The sequence below is a fragment of the Phoxinus phoxinus genome (genome assembly GCF_949152265.1).
Source record: "Phoxinus phoxinus genome assembly, chromosome: 6".
NCBI lineage: Eukaryota > Metazoa > Chordata > Actinopteri > Cypriniformes > Leuciscidae > Phoxinus > Phoxinus phoxinus.
Window position 1 is genome coordinate 38,405,953 of NC_136881.1, and position 18,564 is coordinate 38,424,516.

Below are 18,564 nucleotides of genomic sequence, written 5' to 3' on the forward strand. Positions count from 1 at the left end.
GTGTGTGTGTGTGTGTGTGTGTGTGATGTCTGGACTTTCCCAGTTCGTTACCACTACACATTTTAGTAAATTAGAAAAGATAAATGAATTTATGTTGTGGCTTGTTGTCTTTCTGTCATCATATTTAAGAGTGTATAATCATAAAAGTATTTTTGACTATGTTTCTTTTTGGATAGCATCTTAATCAGTATTTTATTATGGTTAAGATTTTTTGTTATTTAAAATAATTAAATAAAGTATTTTTTTTACAGATTTTTTTTTTACAGATTTCTGTCTTGTGAAGTACAAAAATATGGACTGTGAATAATGTGTTGAGTTAAAGTTATTTTAAGCCATTAAACATTTTTGCATTGATATTCAACCTACATTCAACCTAACACTGAAACATTTTTAATATCATCGCAAAAAACATGTAATGCAAGAGAAGTGTCATGGGTTCATTTATTTTTTCAATGCAAATTATTGTACAGTGATGCTACCAAAATAAACTTATTATAAATCCATTAAAAATTAAATATATTAAATTTGTTTTTGTTTTTCATATATACAACCTTTTACATGGGATCATTTTATGGATTTATTTGTAATTCCTTCATTTTGTTTTATTCATTTAAATAAAACATTTCTCATAAACATACTTTTATAATACTTTATAAATTGAAATAACCCATCAAACATGTATGCATTATGCAATCAATTAAGACATTTCTCTTTATATAGAACCTTTTTGGCACGAAGGGTTCTTTAAAATTGAGTCAAGAACCCAAGAGTTCTATTTAGAACCCGGTTGAACTGGAATATTTTTTTAAGAGTGAAGGTTGAAGTGTAGGTATTAGGGTAAGTGATGATAAACATTAACAATACACTGGAGGTTTATATATATATATAATGGTAACAGCTCTGATTCTTTGGACCTGAACAATTAAAATGTGATTTCTTGGGTTCAATGATAACCTTTTTTAATAAAAATAATGAAATTGCCTATTTATTTGCAGGGCCGCTGGTCAAAGGCTGAAGGAACATGTGTGTAAATAGCACAACAAAGACCTCGTAATCACATGGTCACAGTTTAACAATAGTTGAAATGGCGAGAGGAAAACCTGACTCACAAAACCTGAGTATTACATGACACGCCGGATTTCAAAATTATGAAGCAATGCATGCCATTTGTCTTTGGCATCCAACTAATGTAGTGGTTTTTCAACAGGTTAAGTGAGTTTTCGAAGCAGTGAGCTCATCGCGTCAGTTTAGTATAAAAATCCCCACACTCATGCATTCAGCACACAGCGGACGGTGGAAACAACCTCCAGACTGAAGCAAGAGTGAAGACTAGATCTACATCTACAACAGGCTCTCTGGTAAACTGAACTCTCTTTACAATAAAATGCTTTACCAGCAAATATTGCTTCATGTTTTATATAACTATATGTTAAAGTATGCAGCAGAAATAATAAGCCAATTTGGTTGTAGAAGATTGTTTAGTTGCATGAGCGTCCCTCTAGTCTAGACCAACCAGTGGCTTTGCTAAAGAGCAGAATTATTTAAAAAACTATGTTTGAATAGCCTAATATGATTAACCGAAATATTGCTAGAAAAACGGTACCTTAAGGGGCATCTTTTTACCGTATCTACCCCTGAATAATACAGTACGCATTATACCTTGTGTACCTTTAAGGATACTGCCCCAGGGACAACCTAAGGGAACACATTTTTTTCTGATTGTTCCCAGCTGGCATTTTAATGTAGACTCAGCGTTGAATCAACGTCAGGTGTCAGTGTTGGATCACCGATGGATTTTGTTTAGATTTTGAAAATCTAATCAACAGTTAATTGATCAGCATTGTTTGGATGTTGGAACAACGTTATTTTTGTTCATGGTTGTAAAAAATAATGTTGATTTGACGTACAACTCAAATTTTATTTATATTTCTATGTTGAATCCATAGTGAGTTAACAACACCATGTCAACCATTTTGTGTTCAACGTTGTTTTGACGTTGAATTAATGTTTTTTCATAAACTGACATTATTTCAACCACATTTAAACATTTAAGCAGTCGAATGCCAGCTGGGTTAGGTTCCTTCATTGCAAGCATTTGATTGACAGTTTGAAGAGAATAGACTGAGTTAAACTGCAGATTAGGATTGTTTATTTGGACTTATTCATTGTTCTGCAATGGTTTAACCTCCAGATATCAGAGATGAAGAGCGTTCTCTCAATGAAGATGTTGGCGGCGTTGGCGCTGGTTCTGCTGGTGTCCAGTGCGACTGAGGGACGGATTCTCAGTAAATGTGAGCTGAAGGCTCAACTCGAGGCGGGTCTGCAAGGAAATCAGGGAGGAAGTGGGCCTGGAAACGGGACTGGAAGTTTGCCTGGAAACGGGACTGGAAGTTTGCCTGGAAACGGGACTGGAAGTTTGCCTGGGACTGGAATTGTACCTGAAATTGCAACTGGAAATGCAACTGTAGACTTGGGCCTCATCGCCAAAAGTAAGTTTATGAGAGTAAACACTGCGAGTTGAATTCTAGCATTGGTACAAATGTAAGCAAGGGGTGTTTTCTGTCTCTCTTTCAGTCGTCTGTTCTGTTGAACGTGTGTCAAAGTTCAACACCAACCTGGTCACCGCCATCGGATCTCCAGCAGACTCCCGTCCCAGACCAGCTCAACGACCCAATGAAAGACCAGGGGGAAGACCTGGCCAGGGCCGTCCCGGTGGAAGAGGGAAGAGGTCCCCCGGTGGAGGGCGGGACAGGAATCCACAGAGCCTGTTTGGCGACAGTTCAGAGGAGGATTCCAGCGAAAGCTCAGAGGTTTCCACAAAGCTGTTTGGGATCTTCCAGCTGAGCGATCGCGTGGCGTGCGATTCCGGATCCGGACAGAGTCTGAACATCTGCCGCATCAACTGCAGTGGTGAGTCACATGATACATCATTTCTCATGAGAAAACCTAACTATTTTACAAGGTATTATTCGCACATGATTTGAACGAAAACGCGTACTTTAAAAAAAGAAAAAGTCCCCCTGTGGTGAAAATCAAGCTTTTAATGTTGTTTATGTGTCTATGTGGTGTTTTTAATACGCTTTAATACAAACCATGTGTAAATTCATAAGTCGACAGAATTGCTGATTATTTTCTTTTTAAAACGGCAGTGAACCAAAGACAGTCTCAAAAACACGGTTTGAAATCTCTGGTGTTTCCGACGTCACAAACTACCTTGTAACCAATCAGGTCAACGCTGAGCTGCTGTGAGTGAGTGGAGGCGGGGCTCATTTGCATATTCATAGAACCGCGTATACTAAATGAGGCAAGGGTGTAGAGTTACATTCAAGCTATTTTAAGGCATTACGACTTTTTTTCGTGAATTTTGTGATCAAATATGAGTTTTAAGGGATAACATTATTGACTACAGACAGAGGGACTTTAAAAGTAAGCATGACGGTCCACCACTAAACCTAACGTGGGGAATAAGCAGATTGTTTGAAAACATACAGATGAGATACTATAAATTCAAAGGAATTAGCCACTAGTTCGAAATAAAAAATAAAAAAAAATAGTGAAATAGTGAATTGCCATGAGACTGTGTTGATCGATTCTATATAGAAATTAGCATAAGCTGCTTTTCCAAACCGTTCTCTTTGCTTAACCGTTCCTATCTGTGCCGATCCGGTCCAGCCGGTACTGTGGAGCAGATAACAGAGCTATTTGTAATGTAATACGAATGCGTCAGTCATTGCATTGGCGACGCAAGAGTGTACAGACGATATGAGATGTAAGCAACTGCGTTATTAAAGATGATCAGATCTTTCTTTTCATTTTATTATTAACTTGCGTGGCCATCTACAGAGAAACTGGTAGCCAAGCAAGAGACAAGAAGTGACCAATCATGAGTGGCGACATCATGCATTCTATCGGAACGGTGAGAATTCCGTGCCGGGAACAGTTTGAAACCAAACAAGTGGAAATATAACTGGATCCTTTCTTTACCGTACGGCCCGATAGTGGAAAAGCGGCTAGCCTGTAGTTTCATCACAATTTGAGTGGCGTCTCATGTGACTGGTCACAAATGTAATTGAAAACCAATTGCAATTGTACACTTGTACAATGTGATTTGTACAAAAACAAAGTGAGCATGAAGCTCCATCCTAAACCTAACTGGGGCGTATAGGCAGATTGTAGAAAAATGTAAGAATGTGATTGTACGGATTCATACAATACAAACAATACACCAAAACCTAAGATAGTTATGAATGGCTGTCAGCTTGTGTTGATTGACCAAATATACACAATAGCCCAGTTTGATCACAACTTCAGAATCACAGTACATCAACTTTGAGTGACGTCTCGTAAATTTTGTCTTCTAAAGCTCTGATTGATGATGACATCAGGGATGACATCACCTGCCTGAAGACCCTGTTAGACAGCGTGACCAATGGGTAAGTTGTCAACTTCTCACATCTACAAATCAGTAGTCAATCATAACAGGTGCAGGGTCTTGCTGATCACATGATCACATGATCACAGTCTAGGCTCCCATTAGTAGTCACCACTTATTTGCATGACTCAATTTTGGAGCATGGTCTTCAAATCTGCAAAATTAATTTGAATAACAATGCATTTTAATTGCAAATCGCCAAATGTTTTCATTGTGGAACATTGTAATACAACTAAAATTAACTACACAAATGTATTTTTCTCACGATTACCCAACATCGAAATAATTTAACAAGTAATAGAAGCATGTTCAAAATGAGTAATATTCCTGGTCCTGTTTCCTTACAGCGCTGCTCCAGTCTTCGCTCCTCGGCCCAAGAAGAAGTAAGTCAGACAACTGAAAGAGTGCACGAGTCAAGAGAAATACTGATTATACATATATTTATATTTTATTCAATACCTGAAAGCAGGTATAGGGAAATAAAAAAAATTACATTTAGCTTAAATATCGTGTGTGTGTGTGTGTGTGTGTGTGCACTGTAAAAAATGTAGCTGCGATTAGTTATGACAACTTAAAAATTTGTTGAGATAACTTAAATATCCAACTTAACTAAACTTAAGTTAACTAAACTTAATATTTTAAGTCAAGCATGAACACTTACTTTTCAAAGTTGAAACAATGTTGGATTTTAAGTTGTGATAAATAATCACAGCAATTTTTTTTACAGTTTCACACAGGTTCAGGACTAGAGAGACGGACTGTGTGTGTGTGTGTGTGTGTGTGTGTGTGTGTGTGTGTGTGTGTGTGTGTGTGTGTGTGTGTGTGTGTGTGTGTGGCTTGGTTTATTATACATTGTGGGAACCGAATGTCCCCACAAGGATAGTAAAACCTGAGATCACCTCCATTGTGGGGACCAGCCAGCGGTCCCCATGAGGGGAATGGGTTAATAAACATACTAAATTATATATTTTTGAAAATGTAAAAATGCAGAATGTCTCCTGTGATGGGTAGGTTTAGGGATAGGGGCAGTGTGAGGGGATAGAATATACAGTTTGTACAGTATAAAAACCATTACGCCTATGGAATGTCCTCACAAGGATAGAAATGAAAAACTGTGTGTGTGTGTGTGTGTGTGTGTGTGTGTGTGTGTGTGTGTGTGTGCGCGCGCAAAATATCCATTTTGGGTAAATGCAAAAAAATATATATATATATCCTGGGCAAAATAAATAAATGCATGATGAAAAATAAGTACCTAAATATATTTTCATCAATATTAGCAATATATTTGGACCTTTTTAAATATATATCAAAACATATATCTGAAAATATGCATTTTTGCTATATGGTTTCTAATATTTATAGGAGCAACATGATGAACTGGAGTCAGTGTTAGTCACATAGGTTGGAAGGCAATTGCTCATGTGTTAACAGTAGCATCTACAACATTAAGATAAGCTACATTAATAAGATGTAAAGCTTGTTTTACAAGTTTGTGTTTTATTGTCTTTCAGGAAGCACATGTTGTGTGTGAAGGAGTGCCGTAACGTCAATCCTTTGCAGTACTTTGCTGAGTGTGTCTAACGCATTCAGTGTTTCTTCTGGCCAGCTTCATCTCCTAAAGCATTACTGTAATAAACCCAACACTTGATGCTTGCAGTGCTTCTAAACCTCTTTGGCGTTTGTTAATCTACTGCAAAAAAAATTTGTTTTCAGACTTCAACATGTGTTGTATTGCACTCTTCAGTTGCACTTGTCAAAATGCGCCTGGAAAATGTTCTCAAAATAGCTACAATTTAGTTGCTTCAACATGTACAATAGTATACCTCAGAATGCAAATAAAACAATATTCACAGAAGAGTTCCTTGTCTAAGTCTTTCTTCACAATAAAAACATCAATAAATCAAAGTTTGCATGCGTGAAAGGTTGAAAGCCTTTCTGGAATGAATATGTGTGTCCTAACCATTACATAACGTGTGCATAACGTCACACACATATACATTTCTCATTGGAGTTTTACACAAACGTTTTGTTCATCACAAAGCAAGTGTATACCATCCAAGAAGACAGGATTTAGATGGTCTAGTTAACTTGTGGACGTCGCAACTACACCATCTTTCTCTATTATTATTTTACAGCATTTAAATCCCCAACAGAAATGTTGTTAGTAGATGTTTCATTCGTTTTTTTGGAGGGTGCAAACTATTTATTTTCGTGTTGCCTCTGTTTTATGTTCTTGTGTCTGCCTATGTCTGAGCACCTGCCTCAAGCTTCACAATGACTCACAATAAAAAATAAACGCTATTTAACCAAATCCATTGTGCAACGCCCGTTCCTCCCATTAGCAGAGACATATTACATTACATATATTACATAAGCAAATTAGTGGCATTGATCATGTGAACTGCTTTGTACACATGTGCTCTGTGGATCCAGGCAGCATTAGGTCAGAAGTCAGTCTGTCAGTCCTTATTGTCGAGCTCTGCAATCTGACTTCTGACCTGTAATGTTGCCTAAGTCATATCATACACTGTTGGTTCGATGCCCATGGAGAACTGCCCCCCCCCCCCCAACTCCCAACTTTTTTACAACAAAAATGAACCATCACTGAACTTACTTAAGCTGGACTATGACGCTATTATCTTCTAGAAACAAACTTTGTTGCATTATTTTCCTGCTATCTCAGTAAAAGCTGCTTTGAAACTGAATCTGTATTGTAAAAAGCGCTATATAAATAAAGGTGACTTGACTCGGATCATTCTCAATTCATCCTTCGCAGAGAGCTTGATTGGCAGGTGATCTGACCAATCGTACTTCGCCATCTGCCATTTTGTCCGACAAAGCAGTCAGGAGAGTTAGTAGATTAACATGGGAGGATTTGAACTTGAGAAGCGGAGTGTACTGACGCCTTTCCGCGGTTAAAACAACATTCCTCCTGATGTTCATTCATGTTTATTTGATGCTATAAATAGAAGGAAGAGATGATCGGTTCACGAGCAGCTTTAACTGATGCTATACAGCGATCTGTCAGACACATTAAAGAGCCACAAAACAGTATTTATTGTTTAAATTTCTTTTTTTAAATGACAAAATTTGAAAGGTGAGACTTTGTTTAATATGTTTAATATCAAAAGTAACTGAAAAGTAACCTGGTCTGTCCTGTCTGTCAGCGTGTTGACAGTGTCCTCTCTGCTCCGCGATGTATTTTTCACTGCGTGAGAACATGGTGTGTGTGAGAGCGGCGCAGCTTGTCGGACATAGCGACAGTTACTAAGGGGGGCGGGTCTTTGCGAACGGTCAATTCCAGAGTTGCCAAGTCCACGGCTACTTTTAAATTGTTGCCGCAGGTTTATTTTTTATTCCTGTGGCTCGATTTCCCCTGAAAAAAGAAAAACACCCCCGAACATATACAATTTTGGCAGTGAATTCGGCCCCTGACAGGGAAAATCGTATTGGGCTGTATTTGATTGGTCATTGGGCTAGTGTTGTTATGCAGACCTGGCAACCCTGCTCAGATCAGAGCTGAATAACACAGTCTTCAGGTGCAATTAACCCTCTGATGGCCTTCATTTCTGCAGACACTCGTGATCTCTGGGGTCTCCAGGGACCCCGAAGACCACGAGTCTCACTATTTTTGTCACGCTAACATAAAAACAGATTTTTTTTTTGTAGATCTAGAAAGGGTTAAGAGCCGTACAACATTTCATGCCATTTTGACAAAGAGACATTTTTTTTTAATTCAGTAAAGGTCATTTTGCGGCTTAAAAAGACGCCGAAGACCATCAGAGGGTTAAATCAGTTCTGTGTTTATATAATAAAATAACATTTTAAAAGGAGGTGATTGCATATTCACCAGAAATATGAGAAATAATAGTTGAAATTGTGCTTACAATTTTTTTTAATTCAAAATCACGTTTACTGTTTGTCCAGTGCCACGAGGAATTCATATTTACATGCTGGAAAACAACAGGAAAAAGGTCAACGCAAGCCTTCTGCCCACAGTATTTGAATACACTCAAATAACCCTCACAGAGGTTTGGATTGAGATTCAGACTGAAATGGTGACTAATTTCCACCTAAAGTTTGTCATACTGAACTAATAAAGCATCTGAAGTTAACAAATAAAGCTTTTATAAAACAGTTATCTTAAACACAAGTGTTTGAAATGTAATGATCAGCATGCCATAAGCAAAGCTGCATGGAAAAAGAGACAAATATATATATAATTTTCCTGAGAACAAACTCTGGATTACGAAACCCATCTGGTGTAACAATGCAGAAGATCATGTTTGATTTAAAACTTTTAAAAGATTTTAAATTAAATGATCCTTTAATTACACAAAAACCATGGTCGGCACTTCAGATCCACCCAAACAAAACAGAGTAAAGGTTCAGGACTTTAGAGAGATGCAGTGTGTGTGTGTGTGTGGGTGTGTTTGTGTGTGTGTGTGTGTATGTGTGTGTGTGTGTGTGTGTGTGTATGTGCAAGCATTTGTGATTTTCTCCCCATCTGTTTAAGAATGGCATCACAGTAATACGATCTCCTCGTGATGATGGGATGGACCAACCGCACAGGTGGAGGTCACGCGCACTTATATAAGATGGACCACAGCACAGAAAACACTGAAGCTTGAGAAGAAGATCCTCCAACAAGCATCATTTCAACAGATCGTCTGGTAAGACACTTGACAATTCGGTTCTTCACGATGCTTTATTTCATGTTTTTTTGCTCAAAGTAATAATCAGATGTTCCCAGTTGATTATTGTAAACAACAGAAAACATTTTTGTGACTGATTTTGGTGATAATATAAATTATGTATTTATTTCAAATGAAAGCATCTGCTGAATTATTATTATGTCTCTCAAACTAGTTCACATTTAAGTTTTAATCTATGAAATCTATATAAATAAAGATGTTTTTTTGCGCATGAATATTACACAAATTATTATATTACCCCCAATTCAAAAAGAATTGAATACTATTGATCTGTTCTTGTCTTTACTGTAATCAGAGTTCTCTAGATTTATCTACTGTGTTTAACCTCCAGATATCAGAGATGAAGAGCGTTCTCCCAGTGAAGATGTTGGCGGCGTTGGCGCTGGTTCTGCTGGTGTCCAGTGCGACTGAGGGACGGCTTCTCAGTAAATGTGAGCTGAAGGCTCAACTCGAGGCGGCTCAGATTCAGCAGATTACGGTCATGGGAGAGAAAATAACCGTGAACGATCTCATCGCTAGACGTGAGTCATTTTTCTTTCAGCTTTTCTCTCCGTCTTCAGAATGCCAAACTGCCATGTTTTATGTCAATTATGTCTTTCTTTCTTCCTTTCTGTGGCAGTTGTCTGCAAGGCCAACAGCTCAGCCTTCAACACCAGCTTTGTCAAAGCCATCACGGTCAACAATAAGGAGAATAAACCAGCTCAAGCCCCATCTCAAGCCCCAGCTCAAGCCCCAGCTCAAGCCCTAGCTCAAGCCCTAGCTCAAGCTATAGCTCAAGCCCCAGCCCAAGCTAAATCTGGAAGCCCGCGCAAGCCTGACGCACAAGGCCCACCCAAGCCTGACGCACAAGGCCCACCCAAGCCTGACGCACAAGGCCCACCCAAGCCTGACGCACAAGGCCCACCCAAGCCTGACGCACAAGGCCCACCCAAGCCTGACGCACAAGGCCCGCACAAGCCTGACGCACAAGGCCCACCCAAGCCTGACGCACAAGGCCCGCGCAAGCCTGACGCACAAGGCCCACCCAAGCCTGACGCACAAGGCCCACCCAAGCCTGACGCACAAGGCCCGCGCAAGCCTGACGCACAAGGCCCGCGCAAGCCTGACGCACAAGGCCCACCCAAGCCACACACACAAGGCCCCACTAAAGGACCAGAGGGGTCCGTTCATGAGACACAGCATCCACACCTGAACGCTACTGCCAAAGTGTTCGGGCAGGTGTACGGCGTGTTTCAGCTCGGCGATCAGCTGGCCTGTGATTCCGGCATGATCCCGTCACTAAATGTCTGCAACATGAGCTGCTCTGGTGAGTTTCAGGCCGTGTTTACTCCTGGTATCAAGATGTTTTGGTCGATCGGATCACATAGACGAGGGAGACACATTCCCGTTCACACCTGGTGTTTTAATCCGTCTCTTCTGTCCACTTTCAAACACTTCTGTCCTGATTTCTTCGAGGAGAGGGTCTATGGGCGGGGAAATGTGTGTTTTTTCAAATCTTTCAATCTAATGGACAAAATAAGCTCACGCTATTAACATATGAACTCGACCGGAGACGACGGAAAAACACACGGAGAGCATCAGCTTTAGTTTCTGCTCTGACAGACGCAAGATCAGCCGAACGCTGTAAGTGTGTGTGAGAAATCAGGAATGATGAGAGAACATTGTGTTTGGTACGTTTGTCATCTTCAAACCAAACTTAAGTCAAAGTTTAAACCCAGTCTGGCTCGAGCTCTTCCCGTAATGTTACGCATTAGATCAGTAGACGGAGAAAAGACGGTCTTTTGTGGCTGTTTGAACACATTCGATCACATGAGTGTTTACACTACGAAAGCAATCCCGTCGAATGTGTTTTCAAAAGTGGACGAGCTCAAAACCCCGTTTACACCTTTAGCGTCGTCCACTTGTGATCCGATCGACCGAAACGCATCTTAATACCAGGTGTAAACACGGCCTAAGAGGCAAAACTGCATATCAAATGTACACTTAAGATCTGCATTTATCATGAACCACATTGTGTTTTTAATTTCTGCATTGAAAATCTGAAAGTGAATACTGTGAACGTTTAAAAACGAATCAAATAGCCAATTAAGCAAAGGTTTTATTTTTTGTTCTTCTTTTTTTTTTGCACGAAAGCTTTGACCGATGATGACATCAGCGATGACATCACCTGCCTGAAGACCCTGATGAACAGCATGTAAGTTCACACAAGCGCTTGCTTTAGTTACCAATGGTGTTTAAAATATTAATTCAAAGCAGAATAAAAAACTAAATATTAATTGTTAGTTTGGTATGTTAAGAATCGCATAATAAAAAAAATGTGTTAACATATTTTAAAAAGAACTGAAACTGTAAATATTACGTGTGTTATTTCTTAACAGGAAATCTAAACCCAAAGAGAAGCTCACTGATGTTAAAAAGATGTAAGTTTATAGTTTTACTGGTTAAAGTACAGTTGTACAAATCATAAAACTAATATATTATATAGACTCATTACATGCAAAGTGAGATATTTCAAGCCTTTATTTGTTATCATTTTGATGATTATGACTTATGAAAACCTTTTCACAATATTCTAATTTTGAATTTGGGGTTTTCATAAGCTGTAATCCATAATCATCAAAATTATAACAAATAAAGGCTTGCAATATCTCACTTTGCATGTAATGAGTCTATATAATATATTAGTTTGAAATTACTGAAATAAATGAACTTTTTCACACGCTTCACAGGCAGATACTTATTCAATATTCAACAATACAATATAAAAATAATAAATACAAAGATTTATAAAATTCAACAATACAGAATAATACAAATGCGCTTGAGGCTTGATCAATATAATCAGGCCTGAATGTTCAAAGTGTGATTGTCTTTGGTGTGTTACAGTTTGGAGACGCTGATGGTGAAGGAGTGTCGCTCTGTCGTTCCCAAAGCGTACTTCGCAGACTGTGCTTAAAAAACACTCGCTCTAGTCAATATGATGGTGGCGGTATCTGTGTGAGTTTATTAAATGTCCAATGACCTTCAATAGAGGGAGTTTGTGCATTCAGACACTTTAGTTTATTGCTGTAATACTGTGAATGTTTACATTCTGTCTAAATATATATTACTGTGTGCTTAATATCATTGTGTTGCTGCTGCGGAGGGCTTTTAAATACTGTCACTTTATCATAAACAATAAAATCAAAAACTAAAGTGCTCAAAATTTTCTGTCTTTTCCTTATTACATTAAAGCTAAAATCACCAGCTCTTCCTGTGGTCTGAAATGTATTGCCATATGCATTCTATGCATTGTACACTTTACGCAGCCCCAAAAGGGACATGGTGATGGAAAAATTATGAGATGGGAGGGAAAAAAAACTATTTTATTTAATCTACCATTGCATTCCCTGACAAAACTTTTGCAATCGCCCCAAAAACTTTGCGTTTCCTCGCAAAGAGCTCAAAAGCAAAGAACGCAAAGTTTCTCAAGGGAAGGCAAAAGTTTTGCAAGTGAATGCAAAGTTTCTTGGGGTAAGACAAACATTTTGCAAGGGAATGCAAAGGTTTTGTGAGCAAATGCAAAGTTTCTCGGGGGAACACAAAGCACTTGGGAGAGAATGCAAAAGCATTTACATAATTTTTCCTACCATCTCATATATATATATTTTTTTTTTCCATCACCATGTCTCTTTAAGGATTCCAGAATACTTTATAATACTTATGAACATAATAATGGGGGATTCTTTTTTTGTTTTTTTGTAAATCTAGTTGCTGTTACATTGATATGGAGTGGAATGATGAAATATAATAAGCATAAAAATGTCATTACTTTAGATCATGCAAGCAAACAAACTAATAATCAAATAAATACATGTTTTATTTTAGACAGAATACAATTTTTGAACATTGCATAGATTTTATTATAAATGTATTCAACAATATTCATTTAAATGTACATTTTATTTGAACAATATAAATATTTTAATTAATGCACAATGCATTTTGTGAAACATTTAATCTCTTACCAGACGTCCTGTAGTTGGAGACACAGATGAATGAGAGTCTTTAAATGTTCCTCAGTCTTCACTGTCTGTGACCCATCAGACTTATATATGTGAGAGTCGCCTCCACCTGCAGCTGCACCTGTGCTTTTGTTTCATCCCAACATTAATACTGAGATTAATATTTGATGCTTTTCTCAGAGAAAGACGGTCTCTCCCTGGAGAGTTTTGGTTCCTCCCAAGGTTTCTTCTTCATCCACTTAAACCAACCAACCAACCAACCAACCAACCAACCATATTTTAGGCACTATATTCTGCAAAGCAGCCTTGGATCAAAATGTATTGTGAAAAGCATTATGCCAATAAAACTTAAAAAATAACTGAATTACTATATACTAGGCAATCTTTCCAAGTAAAGCATCACTGTTCCTTCATAAATTGCATGAGTTGCATGAGCCTTTGACACACTAATGTAAGCTGCAAATCATTTACTGTGACAATGCTGAAGAACAAGTCTGATTTTAATCGGATAATTCAGTAAGTCCTAAATTATCCTTAAATAAGGTTGGTTGATATTAATTTCTTGACTAAAGCCATTGTGAGTTTCTAGAAACGGCTATATAAATGACAGCGCCTTGCCCATAAAGCACTTTTGCACAAAAGCACTACGGTAAGTCTTCACAGGGAATCGTCAGGTTCACGCCACCAACATACTGTACACACCCAAGAAAAAGACAGTGAGGATTTAAAGCTTTAAAAAGTGACTTCTGTCCTCGATTATATATGTCTCCAGAAACACTCACAGCTGGAAATCATATGAAAGATACAAACTAGATGGCACAAGCTTTCTCAAGACGGTTGGTTTGGGTGGATGGAGAAATCTTGGGAGGAACCAAAACTCAACAGGGCGAGACCATCTTCCCCTGCACACATTCAGACCAAAAAATATTAATCTCAGTATTAATGTTGGGATGAACCAAAAGCACAGGTGCAGCTGAGGTGGAGACGTCTCTAACATATATAAGTCTGATGGGTCACAGTACAGAACAGTGAAGACTGAGGAACTGAGGAAGACAACAACACAACATCTGGTAAGAGTCATTTTAATACGGTTTTGATTGCCGGGTCTGTGTTCAAACTGGTAGGGAATGCCTTGCTGGTCATTGTGACTGCAACAAATATACAGTATAGTTCATTTGGGGTCGGTAAGATTTTTGAAAGAAGTCTCTTCTGCTCACCGAGGCTGCATTTATTTGATCAAAAATACAGTAAAAACAGAAATATTGTGAAATATTATTACAATATGAAAATGGTGTTTTCTATTGTGAATAGGCTATGTTGTAAAATGTAATTTATTCCTGTGATCAAAGCTGTATTTTCAGCATCATTACTCCAGTCTTCAGTGTCACATGATGCTTCAGAAATCACTATGATGATTTGATGCTAAAGAAACATTTCTGATTATTATCAGTGTTGCATATCGTCACCTTCCTAAAATAATTGCCTTAGTCATTTGAAAATGAAAATTATTTGGGCAATTATTTTAGGAAGATGACGATATTTTTATAGAAACTGAATTCTCTGATGAATAGAAAGCCCAAAAGAACAGTATTTATTTAAAATAGAATTGTTTTCACATTATAAATGTCTTTACTGTTGCTTTAATTAAATTGATTAAAGCAATACTTTTTTTTGTTTGCATGATCAGCATAAAATGAGTTGTTTTGATGCGCTTCTGTGCAACCGAATTAACACAACTGACTGAAAAGAAGCTTCCCATTTATCTCTGCTTTGACTCGTCTCTGCGTTTAACCTCCAGATATCAGAGATGAAGAGCGTTCTCCCAGTGAAGATGTTGGCGGCGTTGGCGCTGGTTCTGCTGGTGTCCAGTGCGACTGAGGGACGGGTTCTCAGTAAATGTGAGCTGAAGGAACGACTCGAGGCGGCTCAGATTCAGGTGATTAGAGCCATGGGAGACAACATGACCGTGAATGATCTCATCGCAAGACGTGAGCAACAGATTCCCTTCTCTATCCATATACGTGACCCTGGATCACAAAACCAGTCACGAGTCGCACGGGTATATCTGTGGCAATAGCCAACAATACATTGTATGGGTCAAAATTATTGATTTTTCTTTTATGCCAAAAATCATTAGGATATTAAGATCATGTTCCATGAAGATTTTTAGTAAATTTCCTACCGTAAATATATACAAAATGTATTTTTGTGAGTGAATGCAGCACAATCATGAACATAAATGCACAACTTTAAAGGAGATTTTCTCAATGTTTAGATTTTTTTGCTCCCTCAGATTCCAGATTTTCTAATAGTTGTATCTCGAGCAAATATTGTCCTATCCTAACAAACAACACGTCAATGGAAAGCTTATCAAAATCTCAGTTTTGTGGTCCAGGGTCACATATTTATGTCACATGATGTGCAGATAAAAGGTTGATCAGCCTCACACCCTTTATTCCTTTCGTTCTGTGGCAGTTGTCTGCAAGGCCAATGCCTCGGGCTTCAACACCAGCTTTGTCAAAGCCATCGCCGCCAGGCCTAAAGAGTCCTTTACTTTTGGGCATCAAAAGCAGCGGCCCGTCTGGCAGCTGTACGGCGTGTTTCAGCTCAGCGATCAGCTGGCCTGTGATTCTGGCATGATGCCGTCGCGCAATGTCTGCAACATGAGCTGCTCTGGTGAGAAAATGCCACACCAATCATAACACTATATCCTAAACAATTGTGAATTTCTGGACTCAAAAAAGTGCCAGATTGCTATGGCTCTCCAAGCATTCACAGTGAGCATGTTTGAATAAGGTTTTGATTGTTTTCTGTTTCCTCCAATAGCTTTGATTGACGATGACGTCACAGATGACATCGCCTGCCTGAAGACCATGATTGACAGCATGTAAGTAGCACACACACCACTGTGATCGAGATCTGAAATACATTTTGTGTAGGATTTACTTTGAAACTGTTGTCACTCCGAAAATGCAAAATTTCACACATAATTAGAAAGAAATGGCAACTAACACATTCTGCATAGAAAGACTGAAATGGTATTTTCTGGTAAAACTACTCCAATAATCTTTGTTTTATGTACAGCTACAAATAAAAAGCTAATTTTTTTTGACAATGTAGTTACCGGATGGCATTTGGGCAAAAGCCTCGAAAATGTGCACAATATACGGTATAAACATTCAATATAAGTTTTATTACGTTCATAACATGTTTTCTTTCTTCACAGTAAACCTAAACCCAAGAACGATATCACTCTCCCACTTGCAACGTAAGTTAAAAATAGTCAAATTCATGATCCTTTATATGCAAAAAGAAGTCTGCAGAAGTCTCTTTTTTTCCCAAAAGTGTGCGGGATTATTTTTGCATATATATATATATATTATTAATATCATTATTTACCTCAAATATAAAGGCTTGATGTTCGAAACGTTCAAAGTGTGACTGTTTTTTGTGCGTTACAGATTGAACACAATTCTGGTGAAGGAGTGTCGCTTTGTGGTTCCCTCTCGTTATTTCGCTGAGTGTCCGACTGCAACAACACCAATTGCTGATTGCTTGCACTGAGTGAAACAACAGCGTGATCTTACTCTTCTGACCTGCTGTAAAACTGTAGATTTGTGCCAGTGATTTACAGAATCAATATATGAAGCACTTCTGACCAGCTGCATGATTTCTGTCAATCTAAAAACACAACAGTCCGATGTGTTCCCATGGCACATCGATTGACTGGTAATTTCATTTCATTTATTTATGTATTCTCTTTTCATGGTAATGCAACACAAAATGCCACAACAACAATCCAACAGACACAACAAAAATACATTCCATGACAAGAAGAACAGGAGTAAGATGAAGAAAATAAAAAATCTTATAAACTCCTACCCCATTCTTATATAAAAAAAGTTACAAATTAGATGGCCTCACCGACATGACAATAAGTAACAAAAACAAAAAAATAACAAAATAGCCCAGACCAGATGTAATCTACTTTCAATTTTAACAATTATTATAATTTTTTTATTTTATTATTATTAAATCTGCTTACAAAACAAACAAAAACAACAATGATGACAAATCTGGCAGCGAAAACAACCACGAGACCATCATTGTTGTTATAGTTTTAACAATTTTCACATTAATCTCTGTACAAGTTAAGTATCTTCTGTTTATAATTATATTTAAATTGATATAAATTGATTAAATTGAGGTAATGAGTGGTAGGACCAGTGTGAGTTTAAACATATCAAGGCTCTGAACCGTAGTAGGGTGCTTGTGCATGAATAAACTTTATATTAATGCTGTAATACTGTAAATGTTTGGTGGTGTTTTAAATTTCTGTCGACAATTGTAATAAAACTGTCTCCGTTCCTTGAAGGACACTGTGCTGATGCTGTGTTTGGTTATGATAATATTTGTGAAGAGCCTGCTTGTAAAAATTATGGGCGTGAACGGTTCGAGTTATGTTTATTGCAAAACCCTATGATAGTACTGAAGTTGAAGATAAAGTTTTAAATAGGGATATTTTTTTACGCTTCACTTCAGAAGGCCTTTATTAACCCTTGCAGAGCTGTGTCGAGCACTTTCATCATGAATAGATGCACTTTGGACTTCCAAAGACAAAACCATTCACTGCCATTATAAAGCTTGGAAGAGCCAGGACATTTTTTAATATAACTCCGATTCACTCAAAAAAAATTTTAGGCCTATGTCTAAACATAAGATTTATGTATTTGAATTGCATATAGAATTTCCATCCATTTGAATTACATAGTTTTAACATAAACCAATTAATAATCTGAATGTGATTTATATTTTTAAGTCATATATAAATAAAACAGATAAGATTTTCTGCCAAATATGATCCGCCATGATCACGGTGTATTTTATTTTGAAAATTAAACGGATATTTATTTATTTTTTTGGTTTGTTCTGTTTTTTGCTCGACTTCATGTCCTGCGCACTCTGCCCTGTAGTGCTGCGGAGCTCTCCGGCATCCGGCAAAAATAGAAGCTCTGCGTATCTGCTCCGGAGGGCTGCTTCGGAACGCAGTCGTACCGCAGTCAGTGAAAATACACAAATTGACTTTAATGGAAACCTATTGACTCCGCCGCCGTTCCGGAGCGGATCTGCAGCTGTTCCGCAGTTGGTGGAAATTAGGGGTTAAAGTACCATTGAAGCAGTGTTGAAGTTAATGAGATAATTAAGTGGTGATTGAGCATTAATTATGAACACCTGCTGTTAACAAGCAGAATCACTGAAGGAAAGAGAAATACAAGAACTTCTTGTTCAGACAGTCTTAGATGAAATCAACTGAAGATAAAAGAAGACATTAAATCTCTCAAGATCTCAGCAGAGGAGGATTAAACAACTCAAACAGCATTACCAGCTTCACTTATTACTAACCAGATTTACT

The 18,564-nt window shown here is 37.9% G+C and overlaps 3 protein-coding genes across 5 annotated transcripts; all 3 read left to right on the top strand.

Annotated features, from left to right (window-relative positions):
• The first annotated feature begins 1,207 nt into the window (after positions 1-1,207).
• On the top strand, positions 1,208-6,740 carry LOC307000398 (uncharacterized protein). Its single transcript, XM_079615960.1, has 6 exons — positions 1,208-1,358; positions 2,192-2,489; positions 2,575-2,910; positions 4,364-4,433; positions 4,780-4,815; positions 5,944-6,740. Exons 2-6 carry the CDS (start codon positions 2,201-2,203, stop codon positions 6,011-6,013), a joined length of 801 nt encoding a protein of 266 aa, XP_079472086.1. The 5' UTR covers positions 1,208-1,358; positions 2,192-2,200; the 3' UTR covers positions 6,014-6,740.
• A 2,232-nt stretch (positions 6,741-8,972) lies between these two features.
• Positions 8,973-13,123, top strand: LOC307000396 (uncharacterized protein). Of its 2 annotated transcripts, XM_079615958.1 has the most exons (7): positions 8,973-9,105; positions 9,479-9,668; positions 9,767-9,949; positions 10,142-10,453; positions 11,281-11,341; positions 11,526-11,567; positions 12,034-12,394. In XM_079615958.1, exons 2-7 carry the CDS (start codon positions 9,488-9,490, stop codon positions 12,101-12,103), a joined length of 849 nt encoding a protein of 282 aa, XP_079472084.1. In that variant the 5' UTR covers positions 8,973-9,105; positions 9,479-9,487; the 3' UTR covers positions 12,104-12,394. The 2 variants fall into 2 exon arrangements, with proteins under 2 accessions (XP_079472084.1, XP_079472083.1); XM_079615957.1 differs by having other exon boundaries at positions 9,767-10,453; positions 12,034-13,123.
• A 984-nt stretch (positions 13,124-14,107) lies between these two features.
• LOC307000717 (lysozyme C, milk isozyme) lies at positions 14,108-17,523 on the top strand. Of its 2 annotated transcripts, XM_079616504.1 has the most exons (6): positions 14,108-14,221; positions 14,950-15,139; positions 15,627-15,827; positions 15,978-16,038; positions 16,378-16,419; positions 16,613-17,523. In XM_079616504.1, the coding sequence occupies exons 2-6, from the start codon at positions 14,959-14,961 to the stop codon at positions 16,713-16,715; spliced, it is 588 nt and encodes a 195-aa protein (XP_079472630.1). In that variant the 5' UTR covers positions 14,108-14,221; positions 14,950-14,958; the 3' UTR covers positions 16,716-17,523. The 2 variants fall into 2 exon arrangements, with proteins under 2 accessions (XP_079472630.1, XP_079472631.1); XM_079616505.1 differs by lacking the exon at positions 14,108-14,221 and having other exon boundaries at positions 14,879-15,139.
• The last annotated feature ends 1,041 nt before the right edge of the window (positions 17,524-18,564 follow it).

Bases quoted from the DNA above. Each gene is read 5' to 3' on its own strand.
- LOC307000717 (XM_079616504.1), top strand. From the start codon at position 14,959: ATGAAGAGCGTTCTCCCAGTGAAGATGTTGGCGGCGTTGGCGCTGGTT. The intron at 15,140-15,626 runs GTGAGCAACAGA...GTTCTGTGGCAG, and splicing joins GAATGATCTCATCGCAAGAC to TTGTCTGCAAGGCCAATGCC. The intron at 16,420-16,612 runs GTAAGTTAAAAA...TGTGCGTTACAG, and splicing joins ATCACTCTCCCACTTGCAAC to ATTGAACACAATTCTGGTGA.
- LOC307000396 (XM_079615957.1), top strand. From the start codon at position 9,488: ATGAAGAGCGTTCTCCCAGTGAAGATGTTGGCGGCGTTGGCGCTGGTT. The intron at 9,669-9,766 runs GTGAGTCATTTT...TTTCTGTGGCAG, and splicing joins GAACGATCTCATCGCTAGAC to TTGTCTGCAAGGCCAACAGC. The intron at 10,454-11,280 runs GTGAGTTTCAGG...TTTGCACGAAAG, and splicing joins CTGCAACATGAGCTGCTCTG to CTTTGACCGATGATGACATC.
- LOC307000398 (XM_079615960.1), top strand. From the start codon at position 2,201: ATGAAGAGCGTTCTCTCAATGAAGATGTTGGCGGCGTTGGCGCTGGTT. The intron at 2,911-4,363 runs GTGAGTCACATG...TGTCTTCTAAAG, and splicing joins CTGCCGCATCAACTGCAGTG to CTCTGATTGATGATGACATC. The intron at 4,434-4,779 runs GTAAGTTGTCAA...GTTTCCTTACAG, and splicing joins TTAGACAGCGTGACCAATGG to CGCTGCTCCAGTCTTCGCTC.